The sequence below is a fragment of the Arvicanthis niloticus genome, chromosome 14 (assembly GCF_011762505.2).
Source record: "Arvicanthis niloticus isolate mArvNil1 chromosome 14, mArvNil1.pat.X, whole genome shotgun sequence".
In the NCBI taxonomy this organism is placed as follows: domain Eukaryota; kingdom Metazoa; phylum Chordata; class Mammalia; order Rodentia; family Muridae; genus Arvicanthis; species Arvicanthis niloticus.
In genome coordinates, this window is record NC_047671.1 from 9,353,454 (window position 1) to 9,372,535 (window position 19,082).

Below are 19,082 nucleotides of genomic sequence, written 5' to 3' on the forward strand. Positions count from 1 at the left end.
TGGATCCACCTCTCTCTGCTGACAGAGCTAGGATTATAAGTGTGTACCACTCTGCCTTGCTCTTTTGTGTAAGTTCTAGTGATTTAATTCAGAATTTCTTCTAAAAAAATTAAATCTTGATCACATCCTCAGCACTTTTCATTTTAGCTGATATTTTGCTTTTGTAATCATCAATTCTGACAATATCATTTTACAAAAGATAAAAATCATATGAGATGGCAGTAATATGCTAAGAGCCATTTCAAAAATTGTTGGGAAATTATGTGCTAATCCCAAACCAATTTCATTTAATGCTTTTTTAAAAAATGAACTTGAAGTCAGCAACTCAAAATAGAAATTTAAAAATCAGCATTTTAATAAATATAATTGAAAGCAATACATTAATCTCATATTTATGTTTCCTAATGATAGGAAAATATTCTTTGTTTTCTGTAAACAGTTACGTCTCTTTAAGAGCAGACAACTTTGTATGAACAGCAACAGCATTGCAATTCATGACATGCTTCAGTCTCCAGTCTGAGCTAAGGCATTCCAGACAGCATTCACTGGCATTGTGTGTAAGGGCAGGGTACAAAATGTATGTGTCGCATGGCCATAACTCTGCTAGTTAGTTTTACCTGTCAACTGGTCATAACCCAGAAAGTGAATCTTAGCAAGGAATTACCTTGATTGGGTTGCCTGTGGCCGATTTTCTAGACTGTTAATTGAGTTAACAAGACCCACCCTGAATGTGGGCAGCACCATCTCACAGGCTGGCCCCTAGATTGTATAATAGTAAAGGAAGTCAGCTGGCATGGTGACGAGTGGGCAGGCGGTGGCGGCCCAGGTGAAGTCACTCATCGCCTTTCCTGGGTGTGCTTTGACTAACTACTTTGTCCTGCCACCATGGTTTTCCCTCAGTGATGGGCTGACCTAGAATCAGAAGCCAAGTACGGCCTTTGTTTGCTTTGGTGGATGTGTTTGTCATGGCAACAGAAATCGTTACTAGAGAAGTGGATTTGTTGCTACCATGAACCTGACCAGGTGCCCTTTTGTGCCTTGGATCTGTTTTATTGGCAGATTGGGGAAGATTTTGGGACTTTGGGCCAAACAAGCTTGTGAGTGCTAATTGCTTAATGGTCTTTCTGGCAGTTGCTTGGAAGACATGGTTGGTAAGAATAGTGCAAACAATGGAGACATGTTGAGAGGGGAACCAGAATTTTTGCCCTTAACTGGATTGGGGCTGTTTGTGGATGTTTTTGCTGTGAATTTGTGTGCCTGGGGCTGAGAAGTGGCTGTGGTTGTCAGAGCTCAGCACCACTGAGGTCAAATGTTCCAGGCCTCATTGGGACACCAGGAACACATTTCCTCAGGGTCAGCAGACAGAAGCTGCCAGGGGGGCCGGGCTACATCTTGTGCTTCCGGCAGCATTTAGCAATGTATGAGTGTTGTCCACATGGTGATGGCTTGAAGGCATGAAAGACACAACATTGAGGGAGCGAGTGTTACTTTGTGTTTCTCCCCACTGTGTCCCTTCTCCCTGACATGCTGGGCAGTTTCCTCAGCATGTCACCTCTCATTCCTCACTGTATTTACAGACGTTTTCATGACTCATTGCCCCCAGTCCAGATAAGCACAGGTCTGAGGATGGCATTCTCTGTCCAGAACCATAAAAAACTACAGATCTCTAGAAAGCAAATGAGAGATTAGAGTGGGGCAGTAAAGTGCAGCAGAGACGTGCAAAGCTAATAAAACCCAGCACTTCCTCCTCGCTGCTTTAATCCTGTGTATATATAGTTCTAGAAACATGTAGAAGCCAAAGATTCTTGACAATCCAGTGTTGTCCCCAAGGTAGAATACCAGCCTGCGATAGGGGCAGGGCTACTGCAGGCTGCTTTTCTGTGTCAGAACAAGTGGGCTTGGAGGATATGAGCTGCTCCGTCACTAGTAGCACTGGGTAGGTCACCAGATTAACTAGACTGTCTTCCCGTGATTTCATCTTTCTGCTTTGCTATTGTGTGCTTTACTGAAGAGATGATAGAGGGATGCTATGGGATACTGACGCCGAGACAGAGTTATGTGCACCTGCCTGCTTCTGGGGATGACCCGTCACCAAAGGAAGCAGGGCATATGCCTGCAGTGGACGTAGAGAGGAGCAGAGTCACCTGCAGCCAAGCGCCATGCTTGTCTCTCCTAGTCATTCCCATTGGTCACTGTTCTCCTTGGCCAACTGTCCACCTTCAGCCCATCCCCACCTCCCAAGACTTGCTCTTCCAGGGTAGGAAATCTAAGCACATGTGACTGATGCTTTCTAGGTAAGGGCTGAGTGTATGTCGCTTATCCACAGTGCAAGAACAACATCCTGATCACCAGTGTTTGCACCCTAAGCTAAAACCTAATGCTGTGAGAGTGGGTGTGTTCCACTGAACTCGGCACTCGTCTGCTCAGGTCTGCTCCTGTTCACAGTATAACAGTAATTACCACTGTTTATGTTTGTATTTGATTTATATATAATCAGTTACCCTGTGGCTAAGATCAACAACAGTAATTGACACTGAGTTAGACTCTGAAAAGATCCTCAGCTGTAAGCATGCACTGTGTCCACCTCTGATGATCAGTGTCACCACAGCCGTCACTCTAACCTCTCATCAACTTGTGACTGGGTCTTAGATAGTTTCCTAGTTAAAGCTGTTTAGTTAGCAGAGGTCATTGAGCCACTGGTAACAAACAGCCTGTCTTCCACAGAATGTTCTTTGATGGTGTGGTGACATAAAAGATCTTCATCAGGTGCTTGTGCTTGTTTTTCATTTTTTTTCTTTTAAGGTGATAAGTGTTTGGAAGAATGTCCTGTGTCTTTGGCCCTCTGTTTCCTGACAGTGTTGGTCGCTGGAGTGTTAGTGAGATAGCCTCTCTGCATGTGAAAGCCTGTGAGAGACTTGGGGCTTGTCGTTTGTCTCCATCATCCTGGTGTAAAGAACTTTGTGGGAGGTTAGAGTGTGGTTTACATAAGTCACTTTGAGAGCATATCTGCCACCTCCAGCCAGCATTTGTGTGGCAGTTTTAAATTCTCTGGAGCAATTTCAGAGCGCTTGGAGCAAATTCAGAGCGCTTTGAGTGTTTTCCAAGTTTGGGGTTTTTCACATGTCATTAAAGTTTCTCTTTGGCCTTCAAGTATTTTCTGTTCATAAAAATAGCTTCTCAGTTGACATCATTCCCCCTAAAATACATTCTACCACTCACTGTATTAGTTTTCTGTGGTGTATAACAAGTAGTGCAGATGCAGAAGCTTAAAGGAGCCTCTGTCTTTCCTCTGCACGCTCACAGGGTCAGGATCGAGTGCAGGGAAGTGGGGTCCCCCACAGGACCTCAGCATTCTTATCAGCTAGCAAGCTTGGTGTCTTCCCTGCTCCTGCTGGGTGCAGGTTCATTCTCACTGTTGGAGGAATGCAGTCCTGAGGGCATGGGCTGACAGTCTCCTTGGCATGACCACTAGGCCACTGGATCCCAGTGGGAGAGTCTCTTCTAGGTGACCAAAACAGCCTTGTATCATAATATCCATGATAGGAATGGCATTTGCCCTTGGAGTGAGTTACAGATTCCTGCTGTCACAGTGGAGAGCTTGGCTCCCTGCTGACCTTCAGGTGCCCACCACTCAAGTAGTTCCAATACCATCTGTGAACAAAATACAAGGCCTTGTCCAATAGCAGAAAGTACTGTGGGAAGTCCCCTCTATCCTTTGTAACATCATCAGGAAACTTCCAGAAAAGAGTGACTTAATGCATCTGTCAGTACATTCAGTTTTTCTGTCAGAAGATTCTACTACTCAGAATATTGGTTCTTTGGAACAAAGAAATAAATACATTTATGTGGGTTCCAAATCCATTGATAATAGTAGAAACATGACCCTTGGAGTTATCTCTGGACAGTCATGTGAACGGTGGAACGTTTAAGGCCTTCCTAGTTCTGTTTGGTAAAGCTGGTATGAAGCCGTTCTCTGGGAAGCCCTGCGTATTCACCCTCTGGTTTCTGTACGAGGATAGGAAGAGGCTATCTGTCCGTCTCTTGCAGAGGAGGAAGAAGGGCCACACAAGCCACTAGGCTTGTGGGCTGGCTGCTGTGCCCCTGTCCCTTGTGCTCAGGTGTCACTGTCTTGTGTCTGGCTGTCAAGTTGTAAAAGACAGATTCTCGGAGAGCTGTCCCCTGAAAGTGGCTGGCGGAGCCACATGCTGCTGTGTGTTGATAGACACCACATTTGATAGGCTGTGTTGCCATTTTTTGAAGACTCAAGGACTTAATTCGCTATTTGTTGATTTTTTTTCCATGTCATGTGCTTGCTTTTAAGTTTTGCCTTAACATTTAAAACAATTTTCCTATTGCATATTTTAAATTAAGTTTATTACAAATAGTTTTCAACAGGCAGTTGACACATTTGTAAAAGAATGCCTTTGGAAAGTTCATGTCATTCCCAAACAGAAGCTTGATTGAAATGAGGCCTGACTTGGTGTATGCTCACTGGTTTGGCTTTAAGGTGTTTCTCTAGGTCTTCAGCCAGCCAGCAGAGTTAATGAATGCTCAGGTTAGCTGTCTGCCACACAGGAATGCTGGCATAGATGTTTGAAATGCCTTTCTGATTGAGATATAGATGCAGTCAACCACACAAATACTGGTGGCCGTGCATCTCACCCAGGTCGCCCTTGGCCTGGCAAAGCTATGCTGTGAGTAGAAGCCCCTGAGGGAGCTGCTCATCGGGCCTGACGAGCAGGATTCTAACACACTGTCATTGCTGAAATCCAGTAAATGTTTCACTGGTGCAGCTAGATGCAGCCCCTGTCTACTCTGTGGCTTTCCTTTGCCCATCTCTACAGCGCAGGAGAGCTAAGAGCTGGGGCCAGGACGCCAAAGCCAGCTGCTGGCTCTGTCTCCTCTGCATAGCATCGGCCCCCGTGTGCACAGCAGAGTAACACCAACCCCTCCTCTGGTACAAGGTGGTTCACTATAGTGGTGGACCCAAGTGAGGTTCCCCAAATGCCTGCTTGTCATCTGGCTTCTCTTTGTTGTGCCCTCCCCCTAAGTTCTCTGACCATGACATCAATATAATATGTGAAAATGTAAGCCCGTGAATGGAAGCTACCTTCCCTCCTCAGGGCTCAAGTGGGCAGGCTTCATGGGCATTTCTGAATGAGTCTCAGTACACCTCTGCTCTTCTGCTGCTGCTTCAGCTTGGTTTCAGTCCCCAGCATTCAAGTAGAAAACAGAACTGAATAGCCAAGCCCTGCAGAGTAGCACTAAGCCTGTTCTTGTATGAAGATGGTGTGACTTTGTTGCAGTCCTTCCTGGGCAGGTGTGGATCATGTGACTCCTACAGAAAGCCAATTTGCAAGACAACTCACTCACTGACTCTCTACCTTTTGTCAGGTCGATGACATCCTTGGAGAAGGCAGTGATGACAGTGACATCGAGAGGAAGAAGCCAGAAGACCAAGACAATGAACAGGAGAGAGCACCGAAGCCCAGGAAGCCCAGGGCCCCAGGGATCCGAAGAGAGCAGCCTGTAGGGTTGCCCTCATCTGGCGAGAGGAGCGCCACTGCCATGCGTGGGCCCAGGTAAGGAAGGTGGGCAGGGAAAAAGGGTGTCCAAGGGTTTGGGTAGTGGAGAGACCACGCAAGGGAAGGAGTTCAAGGGAGGGGCAAACAGCAGGCAGTGCCAGACCTGCACCCTGCCTTTGAGGTTCTACAAATCACATCGTGTGGATCACTGTCATTGACACCTGCATTTTTACAACATTGGGAAGGGAGAAAAGAAACCTTGGCTGTTTGGGCATCCTCAGCACTGTCAAATTGTCAGACATTGATGGGAACTAGGTTCTGCCTATATGTTCTTAGTTCTACACTGAGAGATCTGGCTGCCCCACCTTAGGATGAGGAAGTGGCCTGAGGTGCAGCCTTGGCCTTGCTTGTAGGAGCATGGTCCTTATGTTCCAAGAGCCTATTCTTGAGCCCATGGAGAAGCTACCGTGTCGTCCCTTCTCCTGTGTGCAAGTATAAACACTGAGAAGGTGATCCTGTCATGGGGAACTCTGCCTAAATATAGGGGGTCATTGTGATGCTAAGTTCCCAGCTTGGCAGTGGGTGTCCTGTCACTAGTGGGCAGTCAAGTGGTGGAGCAAGACTCATGCAGCTCCATCTGCTGCTATCAGAATGGCATGTGGTGCTTTGTCAAGTGTTTGGGAGCCATGCACGTCTCTCACCCTCCCCTTAATAACTAGTTGGTGCTTTTTCAGTTGTCGACATAATGATCTCATCTCTGCTGTGTTTCTTTAGCTCCTCATCTGCTTTTGCCTCAATATTCCATTGCACGACTGCTAAGTAGCTTCCGTGCAGAGGTGTGGAGCTAGGTTTCCTGGCCTCAGTCTTTAGGAACACATGTTTCTATCAGATGCTTTAGGCCTTGTCTTTCTAACATAAACCTTAGTAAAAGTTCACCTATTTTAGTGAACACATAAGGGACCTACTAATAGGAGGTCCCTTATTCTCCATTAATTTGAAATTAGTATCTGGATTATATGGTGGGTTTCTGTTTTGCTCTGTTGAACCTTGTATGCTGTTACTGGATAGTGGTAGGACATATCCTCAGCAAGTTAGTTTGCCTTTAAAATTTGTTTTAACAAATTGACACGAACTTATGTAAAATTCAGAAAACATTACAAGGCATAGAATGAAAGATAACCAAGTCAAGTGTCCCACCCCAAAGCCCTGCACTTGCCCTGCCTACATTTCCTGCCTCCTGAGTTGCATTTTCACTGTTAAAGAGAATGACCATGCTTTACCCTTTTACTTGCCTCAATCCTGCCGTGTAATCATTTTGGGTTTAAATTGTGGGGCTATGCAGTATTTATTGAGACCTAAATCATTTCATCATCATCTTTGGTCTCCTCGCCCTGATAATTGTCACTTTTATTTGCTTAGTGTTTGTGTGTGACTGTGCAGTACAAAGGCATACATCACTGCTGTCCTCTCCTGTGGCTGTGGGTAGGACGCAGAGCTCAGTAGGAGTGTGCTAGGGGCCCTTTTAGAACAAACAAAAACATGGCTTCATCAGTGTTGCTGTGTGCATGCACAGCTGTATGGCATTCCTGTGGCCTCGATGTCATGGCGACCTTATTGCATCCATGTAGCCTTGGTAATGTAGCCCTATGGCCATAAAATACCCAGTGAAAATGTATGCTACCATATCAGGGGACAAAGAGACTAAAAATATACACAAGATAAAGCCCCACTGCACTCAGCGCTCAGCCTTTGGATGTGAATCCACTAAACCCACGTGAGTACGGCTGCTTTCTGGCAGAGAATATCATGCTATCCTGTGTCCTTGTCTAAGAATTCCAGTACAGCTGCCTTGCCCTGTACCCTCTCTCTAGGGCTCAGAGTCTTGTCTGATTCTTAGTGCTGTCCTTTCTGTGGTCCTCACGCTCAGAGTGTGCTGCTGACTTGGACCTCACAAGCACACTTTGTCTATAAGCCTTAGAGAAATACTACCAGCCCAGCATTCTGGCAGAGCCCGTTTACAAAGAAATACAAGCAAGATACATCCTAAGGGTCTCCTCTAGAACTCGGTTTCTGGTGCTGTTCTGCAGCTGCTGTGTGATGTGGAGAGTTGCTGAGCTTCCTGGCGTCTGCATGAGAATAGCAGCAGTAGAGCTCAAGTAGAGCTCTCTCATCCACCTGCCCTTTGACCATTGTTAGTGAGTGCAGCACTCAGAACGTATGTGACTGAGGTCCAGTTACACCAGCAGCAAATGGACATGGTTGCTTGTAGAGGGATAGTCTGTATTCCCATGTTAGAGGCTCGGACAGATGGGATCACAGCTGAGCAGGGATCAGGGTTTTCATTCTGCAGTTAGAAAGGAGCACTTTCCGGTCTCGGTGCAATGCTGCAGAGTCATGTCACATTAAGAGAGAGGTGCAGCTTCTATACTAGGTCAAGACAAACCACAGTCTTTGCACATGAGTCATGTGTTTTGGTAGCTATGTCTTTATGTCTGGGAAGACAGTAGGGTCTATAGGGAAGCTTGGGACCAGCCTTGGGGAGAGAATCATGGAGGATTCGTCTATTCCTAGGATTAGACCCCAGCCCCCTTGAGAGACTGAATGTAAGAGAGCTACATGTTGCTAATAGTCTCTGTTGCACTGTCAGTCAGACAGAGAGACATTGGAGCTGTCCCCATTGGGCCATAGCTGCCACCTCTGGTTAGCTCACATCCAGGCTGCATCTCTAGTTTTAAGTTCACGTGGAACTGGAATGCAGGAAGACTCTAGACTCTCAGTCTTGGGTGTAGGGGCCACCAAATGTGTCCAGGGAGAATGGGATGGGCAAGGTTCTGGTCCCTGCTCTGTTCCTTGCTCATTGGGTTCTTGGGCACATCCCTGCCTGGATTTTATCTACTCTATATCCCCATTTTAGCATTAGTCAATGAGAAATCAAGCTGGTCTCGAGCCCAGGCTGTGCCAGAGTTAGGATGAGTCATTTATGCAAAACCCACCTGCTTTAGGAAGAAGAGTTTGGGTGTAGCTGGCCTGGGTGCAGAGTGGTGCAGCATTTAAGATGGGTTAGTCTGGTATATGCTCACATGATTGCAAGGGAACAGGCCTGTCCACTCACTAGCTCCTTGGGTAAAAACTCTGTTTCTATCATCGCTGTTCTGTGGTTTTGACTAACTATTTTGGAACTTAAGGGCAGAAGAACAAATATCCCACAGGCTGGAGGAAAGCTTGCTAGCAAATAAACATTGCAGTCCTCGCCCTCCTCCTGCTTGTTCCCTACCCCAAGACCCATGTCGTCCACAGCAGGTCTCACAGGGAGAGCTGCAAGTTCCCGTGGCCTTTGATACCATCATGCACAAGCTGTCTCTGATAGCTATAATGACTGACAGAGCCAGCTCAGCCTCCTAGAAACTGGACAGGAAGGCAACACTCTGAACAGGCCCAGCTCCCATCAGCTTAGCGTCTCTCACACTCAGAGGTCTCACATCTCTACCAAGTTTCTTAATAATTCTGTTCCTATGTGTGATGAAGCCTTGCAACTGAGGTGCAGGTTTGGTATGTCGTGTGGTGCTCTGCTTGGCAGCACATCCTGTCAGACTCACACGGCCAAGCTGTTCAGAATTAGCACCAGTTAAACTTGAAAATGACTGACAGAGGAAGGTGACTGTATTCTGTACTTACCTACCAAGAAGTGCTTCATTCCCCTCTCACAGCTACACAGAGCACTTGCATTCTCTGTACACATTCCTTCTAGAAGAGATCTGGTATGAGCTTTCTAGGATTCTGCCACCCAGGTAGGGTGATGACACAGGTGCAGCATGACCTCTCAGGTGTGGTCCTTTATAGCTGTCTTCCCTTCCAGTAAGAACTTTTTTGGGGAGGATGTGGGGGTGGGGGGTGTGAATGGCCAACAGCTGTCAGATTTGAAATACAGCATAGTCTGTTCTTAGAGTTGCTGGGGAAGTGAAAGCAGCAGTATTTAAACGGCAAAGCCCACAACAGTTTTGCTGATTACATGTAACTCGGGTGAGAGAAAGTCTCATAGAGTTGTAGCTGTCCTACCTTGGCTGCGATGACACTAGAACATGTTGATCTCAAGGTTGCTTCTACCTGTTGTTGGTACTCCACATATACTGGCTTTGAGGACCTCTAAGCAACCTGGGATATGCTAGATGGACACAAAGCCCCAGTGCAGGCTCTGCTGTTTACCTGACACTGCCCTAGAAATGAGGGCACAGACAGAGTGAACAAGGAATATAGCCCTACTTTATAAAGGAATAATTTCCATAAACAAGCTCCCTCTCCTGGTCTTGTGTTCCTCATGGAGAGCATGTGGTTACCAGGGATGGCCAAGATAGCTCTGACCAAGCCTTCCCCATCCATCGCTTCTTTCCTCTAGAGGCTTGCGTTAGCTCCAGCTCTCACATCTGGATGGACCTCACTAAGCACTGCTGCAGAGATTCTCACACAGAACTAGGTTTGGCACAGTAAATTCACTTTCAAGAGTGAAAAGCAGAAGGAAATAGTCTGGAAAAAAAAAAATGGCTAAAACCTTCCCCAAACTTGATTTATATGACACAAAAGTTCAGCATGCCCCATGTAAGATAAGAAGTCCACACAGACACAGCACAGTAAAATTGTGAACCTGGAAGATGAGAAGGAAACTTTTTAAAAGGCAGCAGAAGATGCCCAAAAGCTCTCGAGTGAGGTAAAACTGCTCTCGGGTAGGAAGCAGGACAGAGGGTACAGAGAGCAGTCACCTGCCAAGACACCTGCATCTGGCAAAGCTGTGCCTCAGGAGTGGAGGAAGACTTTCTTGCCAGCAGGCTCCTCCACAGAGCCCTGGCACTTTAGACTAAGAGCATTATAAAACCCTTAGGCAGGAGGGAATACCCGATAGCCATGGAAAAGAGTGCTGCACATTTCTTCCTTTTCCCTGGCTTACGCTGTGATGCACACAGCTGTCCTGCTGGGCCTGGGATGCACTGAAGAGCATGCAGTGTTTGTGCAGTGTTTGCTGCATGCTGTAGAGGAGGTAGGCAGGAACGGGCACTTAGGAGCTCATAGCTGTAGCCTCAAATGTGAGATGTGATGCTGACGTACCCATGTCAGCACCTGGAAAGAAGGGGTGCAAGGGGCGGGTGTCCAGAAGGAAACTCCAGATCTTTGGACTGCTGGTGTCTGGAGAACTCTGGCCTGAATCAGTATATCTGGGGCTAGCTGGGAACAGGGCAAGAACAGCTCAGAAATGCTTCTACCGGAAGCCTGTGTCACTGCCTAGATGAGCTTTCAGGTTCTTCAAAGCTGTCAAGGTAAATGTTTTATAAACCCACGGACTGTGTGAGCATATTATACTTCCTAACAGGAGCTTCGGTGCTCTAGCTGCTCAGAACTGGACCTCACAAAGTGTGTGTGCATGTGTGTATGCAAGAGGAGACTCAACATTTGCTCTCTGTGTGGTTTTATCTGTGTGCCAAGTCACACTCTTTAGTGTATGCATAGCTGCACAAACCAATCTTTTGATTTGTGTTAGAAGTTAGAAACACTTCCATCTGTGTGTGCATCATACCCAGACCTGTCCATACTCAGTGAAGACAGGAATAAAGCAGATTAATACATGCCCCCACATATTAATGCTGCTGCTGCCCTCTGTTCTTCTGTCTACCAAAGAAACCACACAAGGGATAATCAAGGTGTCAACAGTGCACACTTGGCAGGCTGGCGGCTCTTACAGGATTGCATGTGGTTTAAAACAGCACTGTTTATAAAATAGTTCTGCATCTTTTTGAATAATAAACCTTGGCACTGGTCCGTGTGTGCTGTGACAACAATGAGTTCAGAAAGCTGAAATATTGGGGAGGAAATTTACATCTATTATTCATATTTATATCCTTCTACCACATTGAATTTGATACGCTTTTTTCAGGCTTTCAGATGTTCCAAAATTGAATCTGCTAATATTTCTCTGTGGAGTTGTGCAGCTGGTTGTGAGAACAAAATATAAATATTGCATGTTACACTAAGAGGAAATGAGACAGATCAGTTGTAGGCACTTATTACTGTGGCCGACAGCTGTCTGTTTCTAATTTTCGAGGTAATTTTTAATTACCTACATTTACTCTGTGTATTTTAAACTACATTGCTGCAAACATTGTTTTAGCCAAGAGTAGAGCCTGTACATCATTTTCTCTAAAGCTCTGTCTGAGTCAGTCAGTTGCAGGTTGCAGCCGTGAAGGGCTGGCCTAGGCTGCCTGTCCATGGTAGGAATCGGCACTGAAGACCTGGCCTGCTGTCCTAGTTCTCACTATAGACTGCTCCCCGTCTGTCCCCTCCTCCCATGGACCTGCTGTTCTGTCCGTGTTCCTCGTGGTCTTCTCCAATCTGTGTGTCCTCTGTGGTCTCCCATCTCTGGTTTCCTTGGAGTCACAGCCCAGGCATATGTCCTCATGTACCGCCTGATCCCTGTGTTTCAGTAAGGGTCCCTTCCTTCTAAAGGTCATGCAGTGCCTCTGATCTGTCACCTATGGGTCAGACACTGCCCCTGTGTTTAGGGCCTGGGAGGGTCAACTCCTTAAGATTCAAAAAAATAAAACAGCACCCACCAATGTGCTTCCTGCGAGCCTTAAAGGAGATAGCACCTAACTAGAGCTGAGTAGTGACTGCTCTGTCTGCACCCTTGTGGAGCCAGTAGTGTGGGTGGTCCAGCTTAGGCCGCCCCTTGAAGCTCAGAGGCTGTATGGATGGAAAGAGTCTAGCAAGCTCAAGTGTCCTGCAAATGAGAAGCCAGTTTGAAAAGTCAGCTCCGATGTCTGTACTTCCTCATTTGAAATTTAAAATAGTTCACCATTTGGCTCTGGATCCAAAACAGTATCCACCTTTACTTTCCTTTTACTTGTATGCATAACTGTAGATGCTGGTTAAAACAATAAAAATTTAGAAGAACAAATTGACCTTCATAGGATTTTTTGAAGAACAGAAAAAACTCTTATTTATTCTCCGCCTGCTGTTGTCAAACAGTCAAAGCTTAGTGTGGTGGCATATGCTGTAGTTCTAGGGAGGCCAAGGGCAGCCGTGGCTACTTGATGTCCTGTCTCAAGACCTCTTCCCATGAAGAAGTTTGTTGAAAAAAGTGTGCTTGAGGAATTAACTCTCCATAGCAAAGCCAGGCTGTGTGGCTGAGCTGTGCGGCAAACCCCAGGAGGAAGTGAGAATTTCTCCAAAGTCTAAACTGAGTTCCTTGCCTTCTGGAGGGTGGGCTGGGGAATAGGGCTTGGCACTAGAGAAAGCGGGGAGGCCTAGCAGTGCTGACCTTTGAACTCACCTGGAGTCAGTTCCCATACCAGAACCACACTTTGTGACTGAAATTGACAGCCCAATGGAAGGAAAGTCACCAGGTGACATCAGCATTTGACAGTAGCCAGCGGTATCACATGGAGAGATCCTCCCTCCATCGGTGTTGGCCGCTTCCCACAGTCTCCTCACAACAGCAGGCACCCGGCACAGGCGCACAGGGTGCTGCTGTCCTCCCCCTCCAGTGTCCAGGACCTGGACAGTGACATTGGAACTAGAGTCAGGTGCCGTCCACATTTTTAACCTTTAGATCATTTGTTGCTGTCTTTGATAGTTTTTGTTTGTTTGTTTTGTTTGTTTGTTTGTTTGGTATTCTTGTTTGGTTGTTTGGGTTTTGTTTTGGAGATAGGGTCTCATATGATTGTATTGTAGTGGCTTCCAGTTAAGGATTAGTGTTGTTTCATAGGAAGCAGGTGTTGGCATGTGGAATGGCTTCAGAGTCACTTTTCAGTTTTAGGTTCAAAACTCCTGAGGGTTAGACCGTCAGCTTTTTACTGTAGACTCCCTCCCAGTCGCTTCTGGTTTTTTGGACGTACCTGCTGTCAACATACCACTGGGTCTGTCAGGATTCACTGAAATTGCAGTGTTGAGGTATTGACCACACTATGTTCTCCTGGGTGCTCTGTGGGCCACCACTAAATGCTTGCCTGCCGTGAGATGTTCACTGCTTGGCTCTAGAAGGAGGTTGTGAGAACCAGTTCTTGTGCCTTTTACTGTATTTCTCTGACCTTATTCCTCCTGCCCTTCCTGGATCCTACCAGGCACCCCCTCCCCAAACTTACTCAGTGTCTTAGGGTTTTCCTGCTGTGAATTGACACCATGACCAAGGCAACTCTTATAAGGACAACATTTAATTGGGGTGGCTTACAGGTCCAGAGGTTCAGTCCATTATCATCAAGGCAGGAGCATGGCAGCATCCAGGCAGGCGTGGTGCAGGAGGAGCTGAGAGTTCAACATCTTCATCTGAAGGCTGCTAGCAGAATAATGACTTCCAGGCAGCTAGGATGAGGGTCTTAAAGCCCACACCCACAGTGACACACCTCCTTCAACAGGGACATACCTCCCAAAAGCGCCACTCCCTGGGCTGCTCAAATACAGACTAGTGTTACGGTCAGGAACCTCTAGGCTCCCAGCGGCAGACCTTTGCTCACGCTGGCTTTATTGTTAGTTCAAGGCAGATGGTGTGCTGCCGAGCTGTCAGCAAGAGTCTGTAACAGTGGACACGTGCTTTCACGCACTCCAGAAGACAGCCACCGCTCCCGGGGCACAGCTAATGGCTTCCATGTCTGCCCGTGTGCCCATGTGCCCGTGTGCCCAGCATCTCCTCCTCTCCTTACCACTGGGCACTCATTAAAAAAAAAAAAAATAACATCTGTTGCCTACACCTACAGAATTCCTGTTGTCATAGCTTCATGCCTCCTTGGCATATACCTGAGGATGGAGATGTTTTTCACCTACCCCCTAGATGTAGCCAGGTGCACAGTGTGCCCTCATAACATGTTCTCCTGAGGCAGTGGCCATGGCATTGGTTTGGTGGTGAGATGACTCAGGAGCGCATGCTTGGCAGTGTCTCACAGTGGTCCTGCTTCTCTCTTTCTCTTCAGAGGCCACAAGAGGAAACTGAATGAGGAAGATGCTGCCAGCGAGTCCAGCGGGGAGTCCAGCAATGATGATGAAGAGGGCAGCAGCTCGGAGGCAGATGAGATGGCTGCTGCTCTGGAGGCGGAGCTTAATGACCTCATATGACTTGGACCCGCCCCATACCAGCCCTTGGCGTGGGTCCTTTTTCTCCAGAAAAACATATATTTTGCAGAGCTCCACATACAGAAACACATTATTTTGCAGAAATAAGTGTTTGTAAGAAGTTTTACTATAGGAAAGTCTACTTTTTTAAGTAACAAAGTGTTCTGAGGAGTTGGTGTGTGATGCCAAAGAGCTCAGCAGGGCTTCTCACGGCAAGTGTGGCTATGTGATGTCTGGTCATGTAGTGAGGGCCTCAGGGCTTGCCTTTGAATGCCCCAGCAGCATGTTTAGTGTGAGGACAGGACCCAGAAGACTTAGAGAGCAATAGATCAAAACTGGCATCCTGGGCCTTTTCCATAGCCGAGGCTATCAGAATTTCAGTGTACATATGTGTACAGGACACCAAGACTCACAGGCAGGCCTGAGAGGCCCAGCCACCCTTCAGGCCCTCAGTGGATATGCAGATGGCTGGAGTTCCTGAGTCGGGTCTTTGTCTGCAGCCTGGGCCGCTGGGCCACAGCCTGCCAGCATGGGCCATGTGAGGAAAGGCGGCCTGGACTGCCCTGAGATCTGATGTAAAGTTTTTGTATATTTCATACTCCACCCACCAGATTCTGATTCCATTTAATAAAATCCTTTTTGTAAGTCGTGTTCTCTGATGTGTGACGGCACTGTGCAGCCCTCTTCAGATTCTCTCTCAGCTGGCTCTAGTTCAGCAGCCCAATGCCATGTTGGGCTGGGGTGACCAAGCCTGAGCTTGACAGAGTTCGTAGAACTACACAGTGCCCCTGTCTCCTAAGCTGTCTGAACAGAAGAGCCATAGTCGTTCTCTTTACAGCTTGTTCTACGCTGTGGTCCTGGTAGACGTGTAGATGCACTGTGTCTGTGAGGTCATTCGGGTGCTCTAGGCCTGTCGAGGCAGTGAACTGTCTGCTCCAGCAATCAAGTGAGCAAACAGCAAAGGGTGAGCATTGGCACTCTGGACAGACAGCTGCCCACCGTGCGGGAACGGCGACTGGACAGTGAGAGGCTCGTAGTCCTTGTAGAGCAGGGTGCAGGCTGCAAGCTCCAGACAGCATCGAGAACTGGACTGTGCTCTGCTTTAGCTTTCCACTCTGCTAGGCTTTCTCCTTTGCCCGGCTAAGATGGTCATACTCTGCCCTGAATGACGTGGACAAGAAATGATGAGAAGACTGACTGCTGGAGGCCCAGACATTAACATTGAGCAGGCCGACACCCAAACTCGGAGCCTCATTCTCACCAGAGCCTCCTGTTGTGCTCACTGGGTGCCTTGGTTTACTCCTACAGCAGAACCAAAATCTCTTGTGTCTTCCAGTCAGCATCGCAAGGAAACAGTAGATGGGGCAGGAAGCCTCAATGGCAGAGCTACACTGGGATGGATGTGAAAACAGGCTATTAAGATCATCGTGGCACATGCCAGAACGGCTCTCCTGGCCTTCTGCCCAGTGTTGGTCAACATCAGCATCTTCTCACAGTATCCTTCCGTCTTGGTGGTGCGCACAGCTGGGCCGTCAGCTATTATTAACTCTTCCCCCACCCACCCCCAGTCCATATTCCATTGATCAAGGATCTAGAGCTGAAGGTGAAACTCAGGACCTTCAGTGTGATGGGCAGCTACTGTGTCAATGAGCGTTTGTTTGTTTGTTTGTTTGTTTGTTTGTTTGTTTGTTTGTTTTTAGGAAATGGGGTCCAGTCTGTTCATCATGTGACAGCCCCAATATGCCATTGAATAAATACTCCCTCATAAATATTGGTATTAACCATGCATTTCACCCCATTCCCTGCATGCCCCAGATGACCAAAACCCCCTTTAATAGGGCCCCAACCCCTCCTGGCCCAGGAAAGTAAGACAGCTGCTGCGGCAGGCAGGTGGCCAGGCTTTGTCTCAAGCCGAGGAGCATGGGCCTGCTGCAAATGCTGAGCCAGGGCAGGGCTCGTCCCAACCCATAACATCTGTGTGCACAGCTAGACCCATGGCTTCACTGTCCTGTTTGAGATGGGGCCTAACACCAGGGCAACATACAACACACACACAGCACGGGGTTGCTTAAAATGGACTTTCTTTGCCCACCTCAGTTTTTGCTACCTTTGCACATCCACACCATGGCTGGATCAATCAGAAAAGTGGTTTCCAAAGAATTTTAAGGATTCCATACTGACTCCTACCTGTCAGAACTAGGCTTATCTGACTGTTCACTTGTCCCCTGATCTGCAACTGGCTTGGAGACCTAGCCAGAGCTGGCTGCACACCTGTGGTAGTCAAATGGCGAGGAAAGGCTTGCACCAAACCAGGTCCTATCTGGTAGAGCTTTGTAGACAGTGATGCTTGCATGTTCAAGAAAGTACGCTCAATAGTTTGTACCACTATTTGAAATAAAATCTTAAGGAATTTGTTTTTTTTTTTTTTCTTCCAGACTAGAGACGGGGTCTCTATGTACCCCTGGCTGTCACAGCACTCACTGTGTAGACCATAGACCAGGCTGACCTCTGACTCTTCAGAGATCCACCTGCCTCTGCCTCCTGGGTGCTGGGACCAGTCATGACAGAACACCACCATGCCAGGCTGTGGTCCTTTCTACAGTGTCAGGCTTTCTGCCTGAAGTAGCTTAGAGGAAGTGTAGGCACTAAAGCTCAACAGGAGTAGGATGCAGTACACTTAAGAAGCTGAGACAGGAGGACTACTGTGAATACAGGATCAGCATGGGCTACAAGAGAACTCATCAAAGTCCGGATAGAAGTCTTCATAGAAGCAGAAGAAAGCTAAAATTCAAAAATCGGTAACTGAACTTGGGTGTTTTCCCCTCACTTCTGTTTTCCAAGACAGTGTCTTACTGTGTAACCCAGATTTCACAGAGACTCATGATCCGGGTTGCAAATAGATTACAGCCGCGTGCCATCGTGCTCAGTTTACTTTCTGATCTTTTTTGAGAAACAATGTTAGCATTTTGAGTGTCTTTTATATCCAGAGATTTTCATTATAAATTTTCAAGATGACCGTAACTCACTGCCCCTTGAACACATCTCCTTTGCAGTAAGACGCAGACCCGGCTACAAGGCCTTCCCAGCCGTCATGGCTTCTGAGGCCATCATGACCGGATGGCTCATTCTTTCTGTCTCTGGGGGAAACCACTGTTGGTTTAGGCATTTCCACCTCAAAGGACGTTTTGGTTGTAAATGTGGCTGTCATGAGCGTCCCTGTGTGGTTTCTGTGTGCACATTCCACTCAGGTAAATGCCCAAGTGCAGGGTGGCTGCATGCCGTGGGATTTAAGATGAGCCCTGTCCGTTGTGTCCCACCAGCTTGCAGTGGGAGGCCTGCTACAGTACGTTAGCACAATTTCCTACTCTGTGTGTGTGTGTGTGTGTCGTGGGTGTGTGGTGTGGGTGTGTGTGGTGTGGGGGGGTGGGGGTGTGTGTGTGTCTGTGGTGTGTGTGTATGGGGGTGTGTGTGTGTGGTGTGTGTGTGTCTCTGTGTGTGTGTGTGTGTGTGTGTGTGTGTGTCGTGGGTGTGTGGTGGGTGTGGGTGTGGGTGTGTGTGGTGTGGGGGGGGTGTGTGGGGGGTGTGTGGGGTGTGTGTGTGTGTGGTGTGTGTGTATGGGGGTGTGTGTGTGTGGTGTGTGTGTGTGGTGTGTGTGTGTGGTGTGTGTGTGTGTCTCTGTGTGTGTGTGTGTGTGTGTGTGTGTGTGTGTGTGTGTGTGTGTGTGTGCTGCACAATCATTCATCATTGCTTTTCTGGTTTTCAAGGGCTTTGGTTTGATGCTGGGAAACCACTCTGTCCCAGCAGTGGTTTGAAGAGCTTCCTGTCAGTCACAGTCCCTCACACCTACCTTCACGTGTCTTCATGGTGATCTTTCCACCTTAACGTCCAACTTTCCAGGCACACACACAGGCTGATGCTAGGCGCGAGTTTATGTTGCGTGGAGACCTTGCCCACGGACACAGAATGTGTCACACCTGAAAACTCTAAACTCCGTGTAGTTTTGTTGTGTTTGCTTGTTGCATTTCAGTCATGGGATCAACCTGGAGCCTTGTACATGATGGGCAAGTGCTCTGCCACTGAGTTCCACACCCTCCCATACACACACAATTCCCAGTTCTCGACTGTTTGTCTAGGTGGAGTTGAAATTGTCTCGGCAACCTCACCTTAACACTCTAAGGAGCATTCAGAGTCACAACAGGAGGTTTTGAGCCTAATTTTCTCCCGAGACTCAGCTCTCTGAAGTGGTTTTCTTATAAACCAAATTGCTCACCTTCAGGGAATGCTGCTGTAACAGTCAGTCCTCACTCTCGGTTAGACTGAGTGTACAATCATCTAGGGGATGCTCCTTTGGGAGGGTCTGTGGGGACTTCTCCTACGGTTTAACTGCAGAGAGAAGACCCACCCGGAATGTGGGCTGGGGTCCTAGACTTAAGAGAAGTAAAGCTAACTGACCAGAAACATCTCTCAGCC

At 47.6% G+C, this 19,082-nt stretch overlaps 1 protein-coding gene across 3 annotated transcripts in view; it reads left to right on the forward strand.

Moving 5' to 3' along the window:
* Positions 1–15,257, forward strand: part of Ctdp1 (CTD phosphatase subunit 1) — a 54,104-nt gene extending 38,847 nt beyond the window's left edge. For all 3 annotated transcript variants that reach the window (XR_004608252.2, XM_034518480.2, XM_034518481.2), the window contains 2 exons: positions 5,395–5,582; positions 14,474–15,257. Coding sequence is in view for 2 of the 3 variants with exons in the window: in XM_034518480.2 (XP_034374371.1) it covers positions 5,395–5,582; positions 14,474–14,615 (330 nt within the window). In the remaining variant the exon portion in view is untranslated. The remainder of the gene's footprint in view (positions 1–5,394; positions 5,583–14,473) is intronic.
* The last annotated feature ends 3,825 nt before the right edge of the window (positions 15,258–19,082 follow it).